Genomic DNA, 21,380 nt, shown 5'->3' on the forward strand with positions numbered 1-21,380 from the left:
CAACCTATTTACAGGAGGTACAAGTCACCTAGCTGAATTTTATTTTCTTTCATTAGGGAGATTTACTGTCTTATTATGATCTAAATATAAACTCATGGCTTTTCCATTTTGATAAGCATATGGTATAATAATAAGTTAAACATTGTTATTTTCAAATCCAGAATTTAATTCTCAGATTCTTCCAAACTTTCTTCTAAATCCCAAAAGGTTGATTCTGTTAATCTGGCTGTAGTGTTTTCAGCTACAAAAACGTTTCGTCACTCATCCAAGTGACTTCTTCAGTCTTAGCTGACTGCAGGTTTCCCTAACCTTATAAACAGTACATTTGCATAATGACTGAAACTAACCCCATCAGCAACACGACCACTCTGTCGCTAGCTTAAACCCACCTGTTTAAGCTAGCCTTCCAAACAAATTAGATTTTAACTTTTCCCCGGTTCGCGCTTGTGCCACGCCACCATCTGTAATGATAACTGTATTTTCTTTGCTACTTTATTGTTGTAACCCCGCAAATGCAGCTCGTCTGTTAAGCACTTTGATGTACCTGGGTCTTTTAAATGTGCTATAGAAGTAAAATTGAAACTTAAACTGAACTGAACTGAAACTCTCAGCACTGACCAACTGTGTTTGCTCTTGGAACTGTTTCACATACAAGGGTCAGTACTACAGGCAGAAACATGGCTGTGCCATGGGTTCCCCACTTTGTTGACCAATGGTCATGACAACTTGCATATTAATAATCAAGAAGCTGACCTCATAGCCCATTGTTTGACAGTGGTGCTAGTTTCAGTAATTATGCAAATGTACTGAACCCACTGAAAATGCTACATTCAGATGAACAGAATTTCCTTACCTGAAAGATTGAGCCTGCATCAGGACACTTTCTTCCGTATAATCCTCACTTACATTACACTGTTCCTTGGTGCAGCCTCAGTTCATTCACTTACTGTTAGCTCCCATTAAGCCCACTTTCTTTTATTGGCTGCCCCTCGCAAGCAAGATTTAAACAGTCGGTGGGGCTTCTGCTGTCCCAGGATGGCCGTACTGACGATATCCCTTTCTCTGACGTCATACAGAGTAGAACAAAACTCACTCTTCAGATCAGTGAGAAACCTCAGGTTTTTATGTCAGTGAAATTACTTAAACATATGCTAGCCTCATTATCTGAAATTTTGGCCACTTATAATTTGAGGATCACCATTAAAAGAGTATTCATATGATATGAAAAATAGGTTCCATTTAATTTTGAGCATTGAAATAATGAATGTAATAAAAACATTTTGCTCAAATGTCCACTTATTTCTTTTTTCTCACTCATCTCATATGAGCAGACAACAACAGCTGTCAGTAAACAACAGTCCAAAACCAGTTACAGGAGAGAGATCAGTGACTCCAGATTTCCGTTTACTACTTATGCCCATGATGCTGATGAAAATTAACAATGGGTTTTAGACTAGTTTTTTTGTTTTGTTACGTAGGGACAAAGTTTCATACATTAATAAGATGATATCTTTGTTTCCAACACCCAGGACAATTTCTTGTAAATTAGATCCCTTGATGTGAATGAAAGCTTGTGAAAGGAAAAAAAATATTAAAAGATAAAGTGGGTCACTGTTTCTTTTATTTTGGAGGTCATCAGATTGTAAAAATCTAAATCACCCGAGTAGCTGATTCAAAAAGAACTGGATTTAATTGCCTCTTTGAGCTTAGATCCAGCTATCTTGGAGGCCAACATGTAATTACAGGTATTTGTCTTAAATAAACCAGTCTTTTTGGTACCTTTAAGAACCCTGTCTGTTAGCCTCACAAAAGGCTATTTCTGCATGCATGCTTCATGGGAATACTGACACTAAAGAAGTGTGTGTGTATGTGTGTGTGTGTGTGTGTGTGTCTGTGTGTGTGTGAGAGAGAGAAATAAGGAAAAAAGAAAGAAAATGTGCAAAGAAAAAAAGTTTTCCCTTCATTTCATGTGTGGAAAGATTCAGAGGGGCATGCTGGTCTCTTAGACACAGCGGGGCTGTCACCAAAGGTCCTCATTACTCCACTTCTATCCAGCCGGCTGATTCTCTGCACATTCAACTTATGGGAATAAAGACAGCGTGGGGCTTTGATACAGACTTAGAGAGATTCCATGGAAGAGAATTCTGGGAATAAGGTTGGCACACAGACCCCATACTCACACATTTTAACACACCGGTGTAGGGATGATTTGGACGTAGAGGAAGATTCACTTTTCAGCAGGGTGTATCACACAAAGTATTCAGTTTACGTCCTCAGACTGGATCTTGACTTTTACCATAAACCGATTTAATCGAAAATAATTTCTTATGCGTGCGTCCCTGCATGTGGTCTAAACTGCTGTTTAATATGCAATATTTAGTGATGTTTAAGGGCTTGCTGTAGTTCTCAAAACAGCGTCTGTCATCTTACTGTGTGTTCAGTATTTTGTCTAAAGTGGAAAACCTTTTGCTTGAGTGATTAGTCCTTTTAAAGGTTGGAAAGTGACGATTGTGAATGTGCTGATTAAGCCATGACTTTATCCCACTGTTCATAAAATTACTCTTGAGGTTTTTTTGGCAGTTAGGCACCATTATCGTCTTGAATTATGGGAACCCTGGAGAGCTTCTGATTTTGTGAAATAGCTTTATACTCCCTGGGCATTTCACTCTGATTCTGTGCAGTCATCAGACCTAATGACTCCCAGTAGATGGCTAGTGCACCAGTTTAGAAATGCCCACAAGGTTGGCAGCTGATTCCAGATATTATGGCTCTTCTCTATATTCAAAGCCATCTGGATAGAAGGAACGGCTAACATAATCAGATTGGTGACTTTTTCCTCAGACTGACTTGACAAAAGTCAGATTTGATGTAACCGACAAAGCTATCTAGACCTTGACACCCAAGTATGGGTCAAGCCCCCAAAGAACCGGATTTTATGAGTTTTTAACAGCTGTCTGGACATCCTACTGTTTATGTTGCTGCAAACTATTTCAGTCAGTGAGGGGTGAATCATTCCTACTGACATGATTTTCTTTTGATACAGTAGGTGCAGAAACAGTAAGCTAGAGCAGTTACCTACAGGAGTTTTTCTGAAAAATTGAAAATCATTCTTATTATTATTATTAAATAGCTGCCATAATCTCATCTAAGGTGGTATGATGTCTCCTGCCTCAATACAGCTCTGAGTGGTTGATTGTTTCTTCAGAAGTTAAATTTTTTAACCAGTCCTAAATCAACTGGGATTTGTGATCATTAGCTGAGCTATTTGGCAATGTTTTAATCAGTCAGTCTCTGTTTTCTCTGTATCTTACAGTAAAACGTGGCAAAGTAATAACACAGGTTAGTGCTATGCTTCATACCTTTACTGATGGCAGTTACACAACTGTAATTACAGCACTATAAGGAGAGACACAGAATAACAAGTCTTATGCTACCATTCTTTCTTCATCTTTCCCAAGGGAAATGGGTAATAGGTGCAGCCATGTATTGAAACGTGTGCCAACAGACATGAAAATACAGTAAATAAGGGCAAAAAAAGAGTATAATACAAACTTGAAAATCATAATTTGATATGACCACCTTTATTCTTTAGCACAGTCTGAACCGTCTTAGGCAGCTTTTTGTAATGTCTTCAAGTATTTTCAGGAATAGTTCTCCAGGCTTCTTGAAAGACATTCAAAGCTCTCCTTTGGATCTTGGCTGCCTTTTGTTCTGTTCTCTGTCAAGATGATCCCACACTGCTTCAAAAATGTTTACATCTGGGCTCTGTGGAGCCCAATCCATGGCTGATAGTGTTACACTCTGTGATTTTCTATACAGGTATGCTTTTAGTGCACTGGCAGTGTGTTCGGATAATTGTTATGCTTAAAAATGAAGCTGTTGCCATTCAGATGCTTTCCTGATGGTATTGCATGGAAAACCAAAATCTGGTGGTATTTTTCTGTGTTCATAAATCCATTAATTTTGACAAGACCTCCAAACACCACTGGCTACAATGCAGCCCCAAACTATGACAGAGCCTCCACCATGTTTTACAGATGGCTGTAGTAGGCTGTTGTATCTTAATCCTGACCTACTCTCTACATACTGAAAACGATTTGAACCAGAAGTTTCAGATTGGGATTCATCACTCCAGAAGAGCAGTAGATGATGAGTGATCAGTCTTAGACACAATATTAGTTCATCCCTTGAGTTAGGTGCATTATTTATGCACAAATGATTGTTAGCCACTCTTTAGTGACTTAACAAACAAATCAGTTGACTGAATACTTTTGCACAGTAGTGTATTGAATCCAGTACATCACCTGAACATGTGTGATTGTTGCAGTAGTTTGTTTACTCCATGGGATACATTCAGTAATGTCAGGCTTTTGTTTCTTGACTGTGTTAAAAATAAACTGGTGTCCAGTTATATTTGGGCAGTGATATTTGTTGTCATTTTGTCTTTTCTGTAATTCCGAAGTTCACATCTATGTTAGGTTAACATTATTGCTTTCTTTTATTTGAAGTCCTCTCTCTCCTTCTTCAGGCTCTCCAGGTCTGCAGCTGCAGTTCAGAGTAGATGATAGTTTCCTGAAGCCAGGGGAGAAGCGCTGGTTTCTTCGCTACCTGGCCCTCCACGCCATGCATATTGACATCTGGGACAGTGACTCCTTGCTCCTGATAGGTTCTACTGCAATCGAACTCAAGGTAAAAGCCTGTGAGGTCAAACCTGTCAAATCAAATCAAATTTAAATTTTATTTGTCACACACACACAACCATACACAGTATGACATAGGGGTGAAATGCTTGTAGCTGTACAATGCCCGACCATTAAATGACAGAAAAAGTTTTACAGTATTTACAATTTACAAGTTACTAAAAAATTTACAAATTAACTTAGAAATTTACAGTCAAAAAAATGTGCAAATAGCAGAAAGAGATTATAAAGATTATAAATTATAGGAAATGTGTGGTGGTGCGTGTGTTAATGTGATGTGTGTGAGAGTCCAGTCTTATAGTGATGTGATGTGTGTGGGAGAGTCCAGTCCTACACCTGGTTCAGGGCCCGAATAGCCTGGGGGAAGAAGCTCCTCCTCATTCTCTCTGTTTTGGCCTTAAGGGAGCGGAAGCGCTTCCCAGACCTCAACAGTGAGAAGAGTCCATTGTTGGGATGGGAGAGGTCCATCATAATCTTCCTAGCTTTGGACTTGCACCGCTTGGTGTAGATGGACAGCAGGTCAGGGAGCTCTGATTGAATGATGCGTTCGGCCGAGCACACCACTCTCTGCAGATCTCGTCTGTCCTGCTTGGTGCTGTTCCCAAACCAGGTGCAGATGTTTCCCGTCAGGATGCTCTCGATGGTGCAGGAGTAAAAGTTCTTGAGCACCTTCAGTGGCAGATGGAAGTCTCTAAGTCTTCTGAGGAAGAAGAGACGCTGACGGGCTTTCTTAACCAGGGTATTGATGTGACAGGACCATGACAGGTCCTGAGTGATGTGGACACCCAGGTATTGGAAACTGTCCACTCTCTCCACTGGCGTGCCACTGATGATGAGGGGTTTGTAATTCCTCGCCTGCTTTGTAGTGAAGTCCACGATCAGCTCCTTAGTCTTGCTGACGTTTAGGAGGAGGTTATTCTCCTGGCACCAGTTCTCCAGGTTCCTAATCTCCTCCAGGTAGGCCGTCTCGATGTTGTCGGAGATCAGGCCTACAACAACAGTGTCGTCAGCAAACTTGACAATGGAGGTGGTGTCTGATGTGGCTACACAGTCATAAGTGTACAGTGAGTACAGCAGGGGGCTTATAATGTGATCATAATGTGACCATTATGGTTTAGAACCACAACACTGGACTTCAGCTCACCTGATATTTTCCAAAAACCCCTGGAGTTAATGAGAAATACAAGAAAGACAGCAAGTTCAGACCACACCATATGCCCCCCTGTCAACTGAGAACAGGAAACAAAGGCTTCTGCATTGGTATTGTCACTGATTATTTCCACAACAGTTATGATAAGTGAGTATCATAATTGTTATATGTACAAATAAGCATCTAAAGTCTTTGTTAATACTTATGTTACACTTTCTAAAAGTCACCATGACTCATTAAGAGATCATAAATAATTGGTTTGCACTTAATGCAATACTTTATAAGTAATGGGAATCCATTAGTTATAACGTTTGGAAATATTGTCATTAAACATGTTTTATCAACTTATTAATCCAGAAATAATCATTTAGAGCAGTTAGGAGTAATTTTTTCTAAATGATGAATGAGTACCTTACTAATATTTAATAGTGTAGTAATTGTAAGGTGTTACCAATGCTTCTCATGTTGTGTTTTTTTTAATCCCTAGTACATGTTGCGTCAGTGTAAATCGGCAGTACAGGCGCTTCACGAGGTGGAGGTACTGACCACTGACTACGTGGGAGAGGATACCTTACTGACAAACCCAGACCTGGGTCGACACTCTGCCTCCAGCCCCATGACGGTTCACACCATCGTCAGAGGCCGGCTCCACCTACGCACAGGCAACATTGGCAAGTACAGAAAGACTCAGTTGCAACTCTATTGCTCAATTGTAACTTTCCTGCTTTGGCATAACAATACCAACGTCGCGAAAAAAGCAACAATTCTCTTGAGTATTTTTAATGAATTGTGGCTCAGCTGTAGCTGTGGCAACGTTTTTCAACTGTAACAAGGCCAACTGAGAGAGATTAACAAAATAATATCCTTAGGTGTGACAGCACGATCACTATTCAAGGTCTTCTTTCAGTGCCTTTAATTGAAGAACCATCTCATGACTCTGCAAAAACCTTAGGCTCTTGTGCATAATCACTGATCTGTATTCCTTGGCTGCGATGACCATAATTCCCCGCTGTCATGATTTTTAATAGATATACTGTATGCAAGAGATTTTTGATACTGTCGTTTATCTTCATGTTCTACTGGGGACACATGGAAGAAGCTCTACGCTTAAAGCACTGGAAAGAATTCATTGGACCTGCCACTTAGTTGGTCGCAAGTTTTATTGCCGTTAGCAGACACTCTTCTAAAGGCTAAACCCTCGTGCGGCTTCCACTGGGACACGGAGGAGTGAGTGTGTGTGTGATTAAGTGCAAATGGTTCGGCGGTTGCGCTCTGATAATGTGAAGGTAAATGTAAGCAAAACCTGGAAAACACAGAGTTACATTTGTTTGAGCTTTTATGGGAAAATCCACTTTCGGTATCACCCAAATCCCCCTCTACATCTGAAATATTTATGAGTGTTTTATATTCAGGTCATATTCCATTGGAGCCTTATGAAGTAATGTTGTCTATTTATTCTTGCTGATGTGTAGAGTTGAGAAATGGCAGTGGATCCCCAGGACTGCTGTTGCTGTTCAGAGTTCCCATTTCCAACACCGGCAAACAGAGGTGTGCAGGCTTGCAAAGCGAACGCCGTGCCAAAGCAAAAATATCTTGATGTGATAGTTCCGCTTCGTCTAGCAATTGAACACCTTGCTTCTTCCTTTGCGCTCATCCAATTTGTGCCCGGCGTGCCCCTGCGGCGCGATGGCAGCTGACGATAGCTTCCCTGCCATTAATCAACTGTTGAAACGATACTCCCTCTCATAAACAATGCATCCTTCTCCAGGCCTCCAAAACTCTTCGGTGTGCCATTGTTAGGGCTAAATATGCCAGCACTTTCTCATTGGGCTTATCACTCAAAGCAGGTTGAGAGCGCAGCGGGTTATTAGGTGTTCTGGGGATGCGAGGAGGAGGGTTGTGTCTGGCATGTAAATTCCAATCAAGGCTCAGATATCCATCAGGCGCCCTGGCCGACAGTCAGAATCAATTTGGGGAGGGAGTACTCGCAAGCACTTTTCTTTGTTTCAGCTTCCATCTGTCGCTGCCTTTCTCACATTCTCCCTCCTCTCTTCACTCTTTATCACTGTCTTCCTGTTTTCTCTTATTCATCCATTTACCTCTTACCCTTCTATCACACGCTCGCTTCCACCTTCTATCTGGCTGTTTGTTTTACCGCTCCCACCTCTCCAATATCCACCGCGTCTCTCTTTCCCTCTCAGCATCTGTCATCAAGCCATAATGAATCAGCACTCTTATTTGGTGGGTGGTGAAGGATGTGAAGCCAGCATTTGATGGAAAGGACACACACACACACACACACACGCGCATGCACTCACACACACACACACACACACACACACACACACACACACACACACACACACATGTCTGGTTTGCTATCCTCGTGGGGACATCCCATTGACATAATGCTTTCCCTAGCCCCTTACCCTAACCCTAACCATTAAAAATGAATGCCTAACCCTAACCCTTACCATAAACCTAACCATAACCTAATTGTAACCCTGACAGTAAAACCGCATTTTGAGTGTGAAAATTGCTTTCAACCCCGAGGGGACCTGGATTTTGGTCCCCACGGTGCAGAAAGTCCCCACCAGGATAGTAAAAGTCAGATTTTGGTCCCCACCAGGATAGTACGAACCCGTACACACACACACACACACACACACACACACACACACACACAAGCACAGATGCATATCAAGCCATTCATACATGCCTGAAAGGTAGGCACTCTTGTACTCACAGACATATAGACAGACAGGTGTAACGGAGCGTGGGCAGGTTGTGTGATGAGCCAGGATGGCAAAAATGAGAGGAGGACAGGTAGAGTATATCACTGATATAATATGAGAACCCTGGAACTACAATTTCTCTGATTTTTAAGTTCAGTGGAAGGATTACAAGGCTCCTATATGGATTGAGCATTTTCCTTCTCCCTGGCTTTAAATCCCCACTGCACAGGCTCAACAAAGGACCACCGGCCAAGCTGAGAGACAGGCTGTGTACTTGTGGTGATACTGTGCAGATACAGCGCCTGGATTTCAGCTTGAGAGGTGAAGGAAAGTTGCTTGAAAATGTCAGTGATGGAGGCGTGCGTGGCAGCAGCAGCAGAAATTTTTCAGTGAAGCGTTATTATAGAATGATGTTCAGCAGCCTGAGGTAGTCTGATCTGGTAAATTCTTAAATGTTGGTCACTTTCTATGCCATGTTTTGTAGCAATCCTCTCTTTTATCATCTTTTATTTGGTTCTGATGAAAACTGCATTTATCAAAAACAATAAGAGGAAGTGTCTAGTTCACACCAATAGTCGTCTAATACTCTGCACTGTGATGCTTCTCTTGCAGAAATGCTCATTCAGTTGTGTTCATTCAATAATTCCAGTTGATTTACTTCATAGTGAAGTTTCCATTTATAAAATGGTACTGCTCTTAAGGTATAATCAGTGACACTCAGCATTTCCTTCACAAATGTTTCACATTAAAAGCCAGACACTGACTTGCATGGCATAATACTGCCCCCTGTTGCTGCTTGGAATTTATTTTGATACATATACAGGAAGTGGTCGTCTTAATCCAACTAAATTTACAGAAAAGGACAGAAAAAGCCTTAACCTATCCAATACGGTCCGGGCTCTGGGGAGACCAATCCATGACTGATAGCTTTCCAATGTGTGTTTTTCTATCCAGGTATGCTTTTACTGCACTAGGAGTGTGTTTTGGGATTACTGGCATGCTAAAACATGAAGCTGTAGCCAATCAAATGCTTTCCACATGACCCTGTTTATGTGTTTATGATTTTGAAAACAAGACTCTCACTGTTGCACTTCTCTCATGACCTCCTTTGTACATATTGCACAGAATATGAACCAGAAATTTCCAATTTAAATTCATCACTTCGTAAGATCTGTTACCACTGATTTGGAGTCCAGCTCTGGCATAATTTGGCATGCCTCAGCCTTTTCTGTCTTTTTCCCTTGCTTAAGAATGGTTTCTTGACAGCCACCCTTCCACTGTCACCGTTTCAAATGAGGTTTCAGCCAACAGTAGATGGATCAACTGAAGATGCCGAGACATACGCAACTTTCCAACTAATACCTCTTAAGGAATCACCTTGTTGGTGCAAAAATACTATTTTATGTCTGTCACGCCGTGTTATCTTTGGCATTTCTCATATGTTGAAAGTAATTGGAATAAAATTTATGTTTTTGCAGCAGGCTGCAAATTGTCTAAAGATAGACTTTAGACACTTTGTCAAATGAACACAAGGGTGGGAATCATACGACTCTTGTAGTACTGATAAAATTAGTACTGTGTTCAATTATTTCTGCATTTTCAGTGAACCCTGATGTCACTGTGGAAAGAATATGATTTATATTATAAATAATATATGATATACATGTGTCATTATATTATCATCCCCCAAGCTTTTTATAATTCACAAGCAACACAGACCTGACTACCTACTGCTCAGCCCCTTTTGTAATTTTATGTGTCTCAGTCATGCATGCTATTAATCATGTCTTTACTTCTGTCCTTTGGGAATTCATCAGAATTAGGCTTTATTGAAAAAAATGAGTGGCATACTGTCATTTCCAAATGAAAAAGAGTGAAACACCGAATGATATCCTTTTTAATTATCACAAGGTGGGATTGACAAGTAATTAATTAAATGGTAATGATATACGCTGTCAGGCCTATTCAATCATTCTATAAAGTAGCTTTTATTAATAGCGTCGTAAAGGACAAAAGGAAGTGGCTTAGTTGAATAATAGCGAGTTGTGAAATCAAGGGTTTGCTTTTTGCTGCAGTATATTAGGAAGAATGACAGTGCTCCCACATAGAGCACTATAGGAGCAGATGAGGAGTCTTTAAACCATGACGACCGCCTGCACGTCCCATGAAACAGATTGACTGGTGTGTCAGGAGGAAAACTCTGATGCTTTATTGATTTCTTCTGGTAAACCCACAATAAACTCTGTGGGGTGGGGAGGGGAGTGGGGGATGAGATGGAAACAGAGGGAAAGATACATTAAAGGGAGGTGCTAATCAAAGCATTACGATCAGTGACCAACTTCAACCCCAAGACGGAGAAGAGACAAAAACTGAATAAGCTTTCTAGTCCATTGTGTCATTATGATAGAGCTTTTCCATAGATGGATACTGTGCACTGACTGATGGCTTTGTAATGTATGTATTGTCTCTCTAAAAGAAGAAGGGAAGGAAAAGCAAATAGATAGAAGTCAGATGGGTACAGATAAAGGCTGAATGAAGTAATAAATAAACAATGGAAGAAGTGAACAAGACATTGTTTTTCATAAATTTTAAGCTTTAAAGCCTGAGGACGCCTTAAGAAACCACAACAGGGGTGTGTACTGAACTCAAACAGTGGCTCCTTCAGTGGGACTGTGAACATTCACAGCTGCCCTGAAAATCCTTTCCTTACATGTGCTGCAGATTTCCCCAGATGTTTTTGTCACTGCAGTAGGACCTAAGGATAACAATATTATCTCTGCATTTTTAGTAAACCCTGGTGCTATTGAAACAATATGATATATATATATAAAAATCACATATGATTTACTTTCGTCATTGTATGTGTATAATATATCACGTACACTGTTTTTTACAGTTGTTTTATAGTAAGTGCCAGGATGCCAACTGATTTTAGTTAAAAACATTAGATGTTTACTTAGTGCCAGCACAGGGTTACATCAGGTTAGATTATCTCTTTCACCGTCAAAATAAGACGATTACCATGAAATTAATAGTTCAACTATTTATTCTCGACAGTTTTATTCAGACAAACAGAGTATCTGACCCCCTGATTGTCTCTCCTTTAATCTCTCCCTACATTAGTGTTGGTCTTCACCAAATTCTGTTGCAGGGGGTCCTCCTATGCTCAGACTCAGATTAGGCAAGCAGCCTGCAGAGGGCCTGTGAGACCTCAATACCTGGAAACTGTTGCCTACGTCTGCTGGAACCAAGGTTAATGAGAGTAGAGAGTGAGAGTCAAACAACCAGCACCAGCATCAGGTTCATCACCCGGTGACCCCTTTCACTTAAAAGGTGATTTAGAGGTTTTTACTTAAAGCTGATCTGTTGTTTTGTTATTTAAAAGTTGTCATTAGTTCAGATTTCACACAGATTTGTTTCTGTGCCCGATCCCAAATGTGTGTGTTTATTTAGCATCTTCTCCAATTCTACCTTATTTGACTCATAAAAAAGGTAAAACTGCTTACATTGCCAAAGAAAAAGTAGAAATAGAAGGTGCTTTTTTAATCCACTCTGAAATGACAGTAATATTTGCCAACACTAAAACAGCCCATATGTGACAGAAAGGAAAGCCTTTTGATGAAAACTAGTTTTGCTGACTGTGTCGTGGCTAGATCCTTTCTCTCCAACTCGTGCTTTCTGTTGGCGTCCCTTTAAGTAGTCCTCATATACACACATCTCTCCCAACACACCATACACAAACCGACAGCATGTATCTGCTTCAGCACAGTAGAGAAGACAGATTAGAACCTTCTCCAGACCACAGTGCTCCTCATCTGCACCCACCTGATAAGCCCTGGAGAGACCGATTGCTACAGCAGGAACAAGTCGAGAGATTTCTGCCCGAAGCTGGCACAAGTGAAACAAAATATCCGGGAAATTTACCTAACAATTAGTTTAGCTATAGGTGACTTCCCTCGGGGGTGCACAAACAGTATATCTGCTGATTAAAGGCTCTTGTAGTCGGCTGACTTCATATGCCTTGCTTTTAGCCTTGAGGTTAGAGAATATCTGCTTATTCTGAAAGGTCAGTGGCCTGGAACGGGGAGGCAGAAGAAATCGAATATTGCAGGCTACTTTGAAACCCCCTTGGTGCTTGCTCCCATTTGTTCTGGGGCCCAGTAAATCAGTGGTTTGTTGTGGCCTTAACCTCGAGAACTGCCAGCAGAGCAATGAGGGCGGGCAGGTGGGTTACTGCAGAGAAGGGTTATTGTCATGCAACAGCGAGAGGCAGTCAATAAATTTGATAGAGTTCAGCCCCCTGGCACTTTGTTCACAATTACTCTCCTCCATACAGACAACGTGAAGCAGCAGACGCTGTGCTGACTTTCTGTCTGCAGCACAAACCTGGAGTATCACATTGTAATTAAGTACTGAGGACCGTGAGCTCTGTCTTAACAATCTGCCACTGTGATTCAGCAGGTAGGAAAAAAAGATAATACGACACCCACGTCAACCAGAAGACGCACTTAAGTAGGTATTATCTGTTGGGCTTAATGATGGTTGTAGCGATAGCCAATTAATTAAAATGACTGAATGATTAAATCAGAGGATCATAATTGGGTTCATCATCAGTCCATTTGTTTTATTATAGACATGTAGCACTCGGTGTTCATCTTATCACTTTCTTGACGGTTTATTGTGTAATTCTGTCGATCAGCAAAGCCATTCTTGACACAAACAAAAGGTCCATAATGAAGGTTTTGGGAAGGAGCTCTCCACAGCTGCGTAACTGATCGCAGATGATGATGTGATGGTGATGATGATGACGTCTTTACTGTAATATTTGGGGAACACAGCTGAAAACAAATACATTTGGCTAAGTCGTGTGGCCAGGGAAAGGTGATGGATGATGAGAGGAATGCATTGGGACGGCAGACACCTCACCCATTAATCTGCAGAGCTACGCTGTCTGTGTCTGTTTGCATGGCAATACCAGCTCCCCATTACTCATTTAGCTGCCGCCTATTATCAGATTGTTGATGAAGAAGTTGGCCTCTAAAAGAGTTGGAGGGTACTTCTGGCACACCCTTGTAAAACTCTTATAAGCTAACAGAGGTGTCAGTTCTGGGCAGTAAAGCCACTTAATTGCTGCACTCACCATATTTCATATGAAAGCATCCTGGATTATGTATCCCGCAGCCTCTCAGAAAATACTACAACTTCTTATGATACAATTAAGCAGCTCAAAGCCTGGAAACTGAGGGGAGTGATGGGAGCGCATGTGTCAAAGTGCACTGTAATTTAAGTAGTTGCAAACTTTTAATTTGACTTGCTTCTTCAGTCAAGTGTTGTAAATTGTAGCGAACTGTTTCCAAGTGGAGGCCTGTACCTGTAAAAGACTATTTGACCTGTGGTATTTAAAAATGCTCTTAGGAAGGTGGGTCGTTGGTTTTGGTTGGGACTCTGTGCAATTACCCGTCACTTCCCTTAGTGGGCATTTTGTGTGTGAAGCACCATTCAAAAGTGTAAACAAGCCTTTCCCGTGGCTGCTGTACTGCAGGGGCTCTGCACAAGATGAATTAATGTTTGGAGAAACTGTAATATTGACCATCATTCACTGTCCTGCTACAAGCGCACCATGAAGCACTTACTTATCCACTTGCCTGTTAAAAAGAGGGAAAAGTTATGTTTTTGCCATCCTGGAAACAAAGAGGGGACACAATTACAGCAAGTTGAATACTCCCGGGACTGTTTTTTTCAAACTGTCAACTGAGCTATTCAAACTATCCTGAACATAGAGCGGATGTGATGACAAGACTAATACAGTGAGAGATCTTTTTTTTCTGTGTCTAAGAATTCTTTAGAATAAGGTTGTAAAAATCTGTGGCCAGTCCCCATTCCAGAAATACTGGCAGATAGTTCCAGGTGATATTTAACTGCTCTGTGTTCAAGTGTCTTACTTCATCACTGACACCCAGCACTCAGCCAAACCAGACAGAGGCCAACAAAACCCATCCATCAGCATGACTCATCGTGTTGCCAGCTTTTTGTGTCCAGACCTTTCTGGCAATTTCAGGCCACTAATTACCACTGTAGGCTTGTCTCCATGTATTGATCTTCCCTCAACTGTCACTGGAATGTTTTCACTTTGGCAGCGCCGGCAGTGAAAAATGTGTTGTTTTGCATGTGACTTTAAAGAGAACTTTGGCCTAAATCTGTTCGTCGTTGTTTTATCGTAAACATAGAGGATATGTCCTCAGACCTTTCTTTTTAGCTTCCAGAGAAACAATAAGAGATGACTGTGCTTGCATGCCTTTGCTGTGCTCCTGATACAGTTCTAAGCAGATAACATGTGATTAACTAAAAGCAAAGAAAAAAAATCTTCAAAATTGTTATTGTAGCATTAAAAAAAAACTTGACTGAACAAATATTGACTTCATAAAGTGTGCAGTACATCTTGAAAGTTGGAGAAAACTTGCAGTAGCCTTGTCTGCAAGTCACTGTTATTGTAGGTTTTGTGAGATATCTCGAGTAAGTTTCCTTATTGGCACAGTTTTTTGTGCCGTGAACGAAGGTTATTCACAAGGAGGACCGTTATTTTATTTACTATATCCCAGCCCTTGGCGAGATGGGACAAACACGACAACTTTTAAAGGGTGGAGATGCATTTTACATTGAATTTGTTGCGCAAAGGACAAGAATGTGAGTGTAAACACAATGCTAATCTCTTCTATACACAGCCTGTTGTATGCATACCCCAACCAGCCAAAGCTTGCTTTTCAGCAGGACAGAGATGAACTATGCTTGCTTGCAGCAATAAACATAATGGTGGAAATGTTGCCTGCTGTTCCTGTGACATTTTATGTAATACTAAAAAATAAAGCACAATATAAAAATGATGCAATTATAAAGAAAAAAAGAATGCCACAACTAGCTCAAATAAATGCTAAATGAAAAGTGACGGTCATGAAATGTAACACGCTGTCTGACAAAATACTTCGTAGAGGGTGTTAATGAGTATACCCTGATGCTGCAGCACTAATGACATTTCATTTTATACACAGTAGTAAATCGCCAGGTTGAATCATAGAGAGTTTGCAAAAGATGGAGAGTATGGGTGCGTTGCACAGACACAGATACCTGCTGATTAGTGCTAAGTAACACCACATATGTTATCAGGGGGTTCAGTTCAGTGTGTCAAATTAGTGGAGGTGACAGCTAGCAGGCAGCTAATGGCCTGTGTCAGCATCCACCTGTCATTCAAACAGACCATACCACCAATAAGGCACAACTTTAGCTTTAATACCTTAATTAAACACCACCCTTACAGTTGTTTTGAAGAGGTGATTAAGAGACAAACAGTTTGCTTTATAAACTTGGGCATTTTAACATCATTGTCTGCGACTGGGATCTGGGATCGACTCGGCCACTCCAAAAACATCTACATCATTTGACTGGACAGAGTAGCGTATCTCAAAATATTCAGAGCTCCATCTCTTGGAAAGTATCATGCAGTCTTTGTGTATTTCAGAGCCAGATGACTTTTGAGCAAAAATCTCCCTTTATGAGCTTTGGCTAAGGATGACATAACTGCAGCTTTCTGCACAGCTGCCAGACTGTGGAGGATCCTGCCTTGAGAGGTTCTCAGCAATCCAGAGACACTACAGCAGTCTCATACAACCGTTTGCTGCTAAATAGTGACTTGTTCTGTACTCCTTTAATTCCTATCATTCTGATTTATTTGAGCTTTATTTAATAAGCCTTAATCTCACCAGTGTTGCCAAATTCATCTGGAGATTTTCAAAGGTTGATAATATCTCGTCAGCTTTTGCAAAATATTGATGTTATACTTTCATGCCTCTTGCAAGACATTGCACTATATACTCTATGTTACTATGTTTCAGATGTTCAAAAAGGTATTTCTGGGTTCCTATGTTACATAAGAACTGAGATATCAGTTGAAATATGTTTTTTTTAAACCTAAAACTTTCATTGAAACAGTTGTTATGTATAGTTGTTTCACTGTTGCATAATAAATTGAAAAACAGTGTATGTACACAATGCCATGTGAATGCCATGACAGTAGATAAAGCAAGTATTAAAAATGTAAGAGATAATAGTGAAGGTGAAGGTCAGCACATATGGAGCTGGTCTCACAATAACTGTACAGCCCTCCTTTTTTAGTTAATAACTGGGTTGCTAGTTAGAGTTAATGAATCAAAGTTCTTTCAAAGGTGTTTCGTGTGTCAGTATATAGAACTAAAAGCTGCCGTTTGTCCTACAGGGTGCCCTGCAGACTCTGGCAGAAAGAGGCCAGCAGACGTGATGCAGTCCCTCTTGCATATCATCACACCTCGTGAAGTCACCAGCGGTTTCAGAGGAGGAAGTCTGTCCAGCAGGAACATCCTCCAGCTCAATGGCAAGCATCCACAACACACTGCATTTTGCTGTTTTTTTTAATCTTCCTGTTTTTCTCTGTTTAGAGTTCTGTGCATGTCTAAGCACATGTAAGTTACTGAGTATTTTATGCCACAGAGTAATTAGTGTCTTTTATTTTGGCAGTGACCATGTTTGTGCCTTGATCAGCTCAACCAGATCTATTTCACATTCTCTCTTGGCTGCACCACAGAACCACTCAATTTTCAAACTAATTGAGCTTACAGAAGCATCTCTGGTGGCTAGCCACAGTCCTGTTTGTGTTTTATGTGTGCATTCTGTGTGTGTGTGTGTGTGTGTGTGTGTGTGTGTGTGTGTGTGCATGTGTATGCACAGTCCAAGTAAAGGCACAAACACACTGGGGAAACCAATTTTTTCCTCAATTACACAAACCATCACGAGTCAACTGGTATGTGATTCCTAAATTTGTCCTCAAATGTGAATGACTGGCACACACACGCGTGCACACACACACACACACACACACACACACGGATAAAAAACAGATTAAAAGCAAGCTGCAAAGCAGCCAGTTGCTTAGAATAGTATAAAGAATTCCATCACACTTCTTAAAACATTTGCTTCGTGCACACCACATACTGATACACAAAGACACTATAATGCGTTTGGAGGTAGCAGCAAACATGTTGTGTATATAAAATATGTTTCATAATTAATTCATGAACAGGTTCGCCTAACATGTATTCCACAAACTGTTGCAATCATGTATTCACAGCTCTTGTTACTGTGCAAACACAGTCTGTTCACTGCTTGCTCACAGTCTTACCTATATCGCACCTCTCTAACTACCGCAACCTCTCCGACTCCTCTTGTCTCTCCTAAATTGAACTCTCTCCTCTTCTCCACCTTCTTGTGCCATTTAAACGCTTTCAGTGCACTAATTGCTTTCACTGGAGTCCAGTCAGCCAGTTAACAGTAAGCACCTGTGAACAGAGCAGCTGCACTGTGCTGTGTGTGTGTGTGTGTGTGTGTGTGTGTGTGTGTGTGTGTGTATCTCACCATCCCTGTCCCACTTCTGCCTGCCCGTGGCTGTGAAGGAACCAGTATAGCTGGACACTATCAGGTTAGGTGACTGTCAGACCAGTGCCTCTTTGATAATGATACTGGTTCAGAGAAGAACAGTGATAGTGGGAGTAGAAAACAGAAAGGGAGTCAGATATCCCATCAGGCTGTTATTTATCAAAGTGACACAGCAAATACAAGTAATTTCAGAGGCACTATGACCAGTGGGGTGATGTATATCTAACAACAAATGCAATGCAAAAACCAAAGCATTACAAGGAGTACAAAATAAAGCAGAAGAATAGTTTTCAGAGGATCCTGAAAACCATCTGATGAATGCTTAAGGAATTAATCCAAGTCTAATGTCTGATGCATTCCAATTACCATAGGTAATATTCTTGAAGAGCTTAAATAAATTACTTTACATAAGCCTCATGTCTTCTTTCTGTCATTCTCTCTTTTCCCCCCCTCGGTCTCCCCATCTCTCACCCTCACTTCCTGATGTACTACTTGCTTTTTTTCTCTGCACTGAAAACAGCCCATTTCTGTTTAAGATTTGTGGCCAATTTCAGTCTGTCTGGGTTTATCTTCCCATTGCTGCGATGCGAGCTCCATCACTTGGCTCCAAACCGAATGTTGGAAGAGTAAAGCTGTTCTAGATAACAAAAATATGGTTTAAGCAGCTCTCACTTAAAGTTTGTTAATGTCTGAGTGTTATTCAAAGTGCAGGATTAGGCAAATTCTCGTGTAAACAGTCGGGTAATTTGCATGATCCAGTCCAAATGAGGATGGATTATTTGGTGACTGGTAGATGAATTTGATATTTTAATTAGGTGTTTTAGTCCTTGAAGAGTACACATGACTGTGGAGGTGAAAGATAATTTGGGAGGAGAGAGTGAGTTTGTTTTCCCAGCAGCAGGGCTTTGGCCCAGTTGTAGCGGTGCCAGTTGTTTGACTGGACTGTTTTCTGTAAACAAGCTGTTCTTTCTTGTGTTCCAACAATACTTTAATTTGTCAGCGCTTCTCTCTCGTGGACATTTGGAGGGTTTTTAGAACATATGGTCAAAATGGCTAAGAGATTAGGCTCCACTCTGTTCAGTAAATATATTCATGATTGCAGCTTGTTTCTACTTCACAGCGAGGAACACTGCACAAGCAGACAGACTGCCGATAAATGAGGATCGGGTGCCATTGTTCCGACGCGGGATCAGAACTGACGGCGTCGTGCCCAAGGAGAACAGCCTAAACAAACCCGATGACAGTGACCGAAAGCTGAAGTGCATGGCTTCAGTGCGCGAGCGGGAGGCCAGCGAAGATGCTAAAACGGCAAAGGTTGCGGTGAGGTCAAACATTGCACTTTAAGTCCACAGTGAGCCAAAAATAGCTCCTATCTAAAGCTGAGCTACAATAATCTGTCCCTATGAGTCTTCTTCACTGATATCTGAGAAAGACAACGGAGGCACAGCAACAGCCTGCTTTCTTGCTCCGAAACATGTCAAGCGGGAGCCTCTCAGAGTTCTCCTCACAGTCACAAAAGCACAGGAGGTTAAAGGGCACACTGTCAGGATAGGTTGTAACACATACACAAGACTGATACGACATTTGTCATGAGCATAGTCTTAAGGGATGGTTGGAACTGTTAAGTCATCTTTAATGCAGCTTTAACATCCTAGGTCCATAATGAAGACATTTAACATCATGATGTCTTTGTTAGAAGAACTTGACTTTAACTAACTGTTCATGACAACTTGCATTTTTTCACCCATGGGTGCAGGCTTTTTCTTCTTGTGGTAAGACCTTGTGATCTGCTTGTTTCACAGCTTTGTAACAGCTATTACAATTTGGAATATAACTCAGTCCTGTTCGCGTCACTGGAACCATATTTTTAGAGTTTTTTCTTCAAATTCAATTTGGATTTAACTTTCTTTCTGGGCTCAACCGTCATTTGACCAGGTTGATGCTGGGGATCATTTTAGAGGACTAAACCCGTGGAAAATTTCAATATTGTGTTTTGGCACGCACTTAGCTTTGTCACCATGACTTTGAAGCTGAAGTTCAGGTCTTTAATTTATTTTTTTGGACCAATTTACTAACGGGCATTATGAGCTTTATAAAAGTGTTTACATTAAATTTATAATGGCATATTTGTCAGGGATGAAAAAAACACATCTTTTCCATCAGCTTTGGAATTTTTTTTTTTTTACCAGTTTAATGTTTGAGAATAAACACCAATTACAAAGATCAGTTCTCAGTGTTATAGCACTGATGAAAAGTCTGGATCTATCTCATTTCGCTTAAGAAAATATAAACTGATTTTGAAAAGGTCATTGGCTCCAAAGGAATGTTTGCCTGCTCTGAAAGCATTCTTTAAAGCTTGTACACATCTATGACATGTAATCATAGGCTATTCAGTCGAGCGTTTTTTTCTTTCTTATCAGAAATGTCATGTTTAAAAACTCTGTTTTACTGCAACCTGGGGATCATTTTCTAAATGTCATCAGTTATGGTAACATTGGACTCAAAATGACTGCTGTGATCTGGGAAAATGCAAAAGTCAGTGTAAACATTTGGGAGACTTTAAACTGCTGTGCAAAAGTTTAGGTAAAGTGAGTGAGTACACCTTATGTTGGTTAGGATATTTCTTTGTAACATAAATGGTGTGTATGCAAACTTCAGCAAGCAAGGCAGATCAAAAATGAAGTCCCTCTGTGAACTGCGTTGGTAATAATTATGGTAGTTTGCAGCCGAGTGCTGAATTGTTTTTTAGCCTTTTGCTATTTTTCTTTGGTAACAGGCTCAGTCTAAAAAAGCCCAGCTGGCCAATCCCAGTGAAGCCAAGAGCAAAGCAGAGAGCATCGCCAACATGCTGAGCCAGGCCATCACCACCCAGCACCTGCTTTATGCTAGCCTGGGTTCTGCAGAGTACATGGAGTTTGTCCTTAAGAATCCATTTAATGTACCACAGACGGTCACCATTCACAGCGATGACCCTGAGCTAAGGTGAGATCCTGTAAACTGTGAGCTGTCTGTGAGGTGGTGTCAGACTAACGTCCCATTTCTAACCCTTTATTTGCTGCCATAATTATATTTCCCACTCGCACAGACCAAAAAGCTCGTGTTTCAATCTTTAAAATTAAATGGATTTAAGTTTATAGGTTTGCCCCTGTTCTAGCACACCAACTGTGAACATGTGTTTTCTATACTGTATGTGTTTTCGATTATCAAACTATAACGAGCCTTGCTCCACCGTGAAACTGTGTTCACACTTTCTGAATGTGTTTCCGTAGGTGACGCTAAAGCTCTGGAGATTATGTTGTTGGAACCTATTTTCATGCTGCTTTAGGAAATGATGCT

General features: G+C 40.8%; 1 protein-coding gene across 2 annotated transcripts in view; it reads left to right on the forward strand.

Annotated features, from left to right (window-relative positions):
• Positions 1 to 21,380, forward strand: part of LOC134617980 (nephrocystin-4-like) — a 178,562-nt gene that overhangs the window by 129,062 nt on the left and 28,120 nt on the right. For both annotated transcript variants that reach the window (XM_063463095.1, XM_063463094.1), the window contains exons 16-20: positions 4,529 to 4,689; positions 6,338 to 6,521; positions 16,852 to 16,986; positions 19,165 to 19,364; positions 20,821 to 21,026. In XM_063463095.1, the coding sequence (XP_063319165.1) occupies positions 4,529 to 4,689; positions 6,338 to 6,521; positions 16,852 to 16,986; positions 19,165 to 19,364; positions 20,821 to 21,026 (886 nt within the window). The remainder of the gene's footprint in view (positions 1 to 4,528; positions 4,690 to 6,337; positions 6,522 to 16,851; positions 16,987 to 19,164; positions 19,365 to 20,820; positions 21,027 to 21,380) is intronic.

This window comes from Pelmatolapia mariae, linkage group LG20, assembly GCF_036321145.2.
Source record: "Pelmatolapia mariae isolate MD_Pm_ZW linkage group LG20, Pm_UMD_F_2, whole genome shotgun sequence".
Lineage (NCBI taxonomy): Eukaryota > Metazoa > Chordata > Actinopteri > Cichliformes > Cichlidae > Pelmatolapia > Pelmatolapia mariae.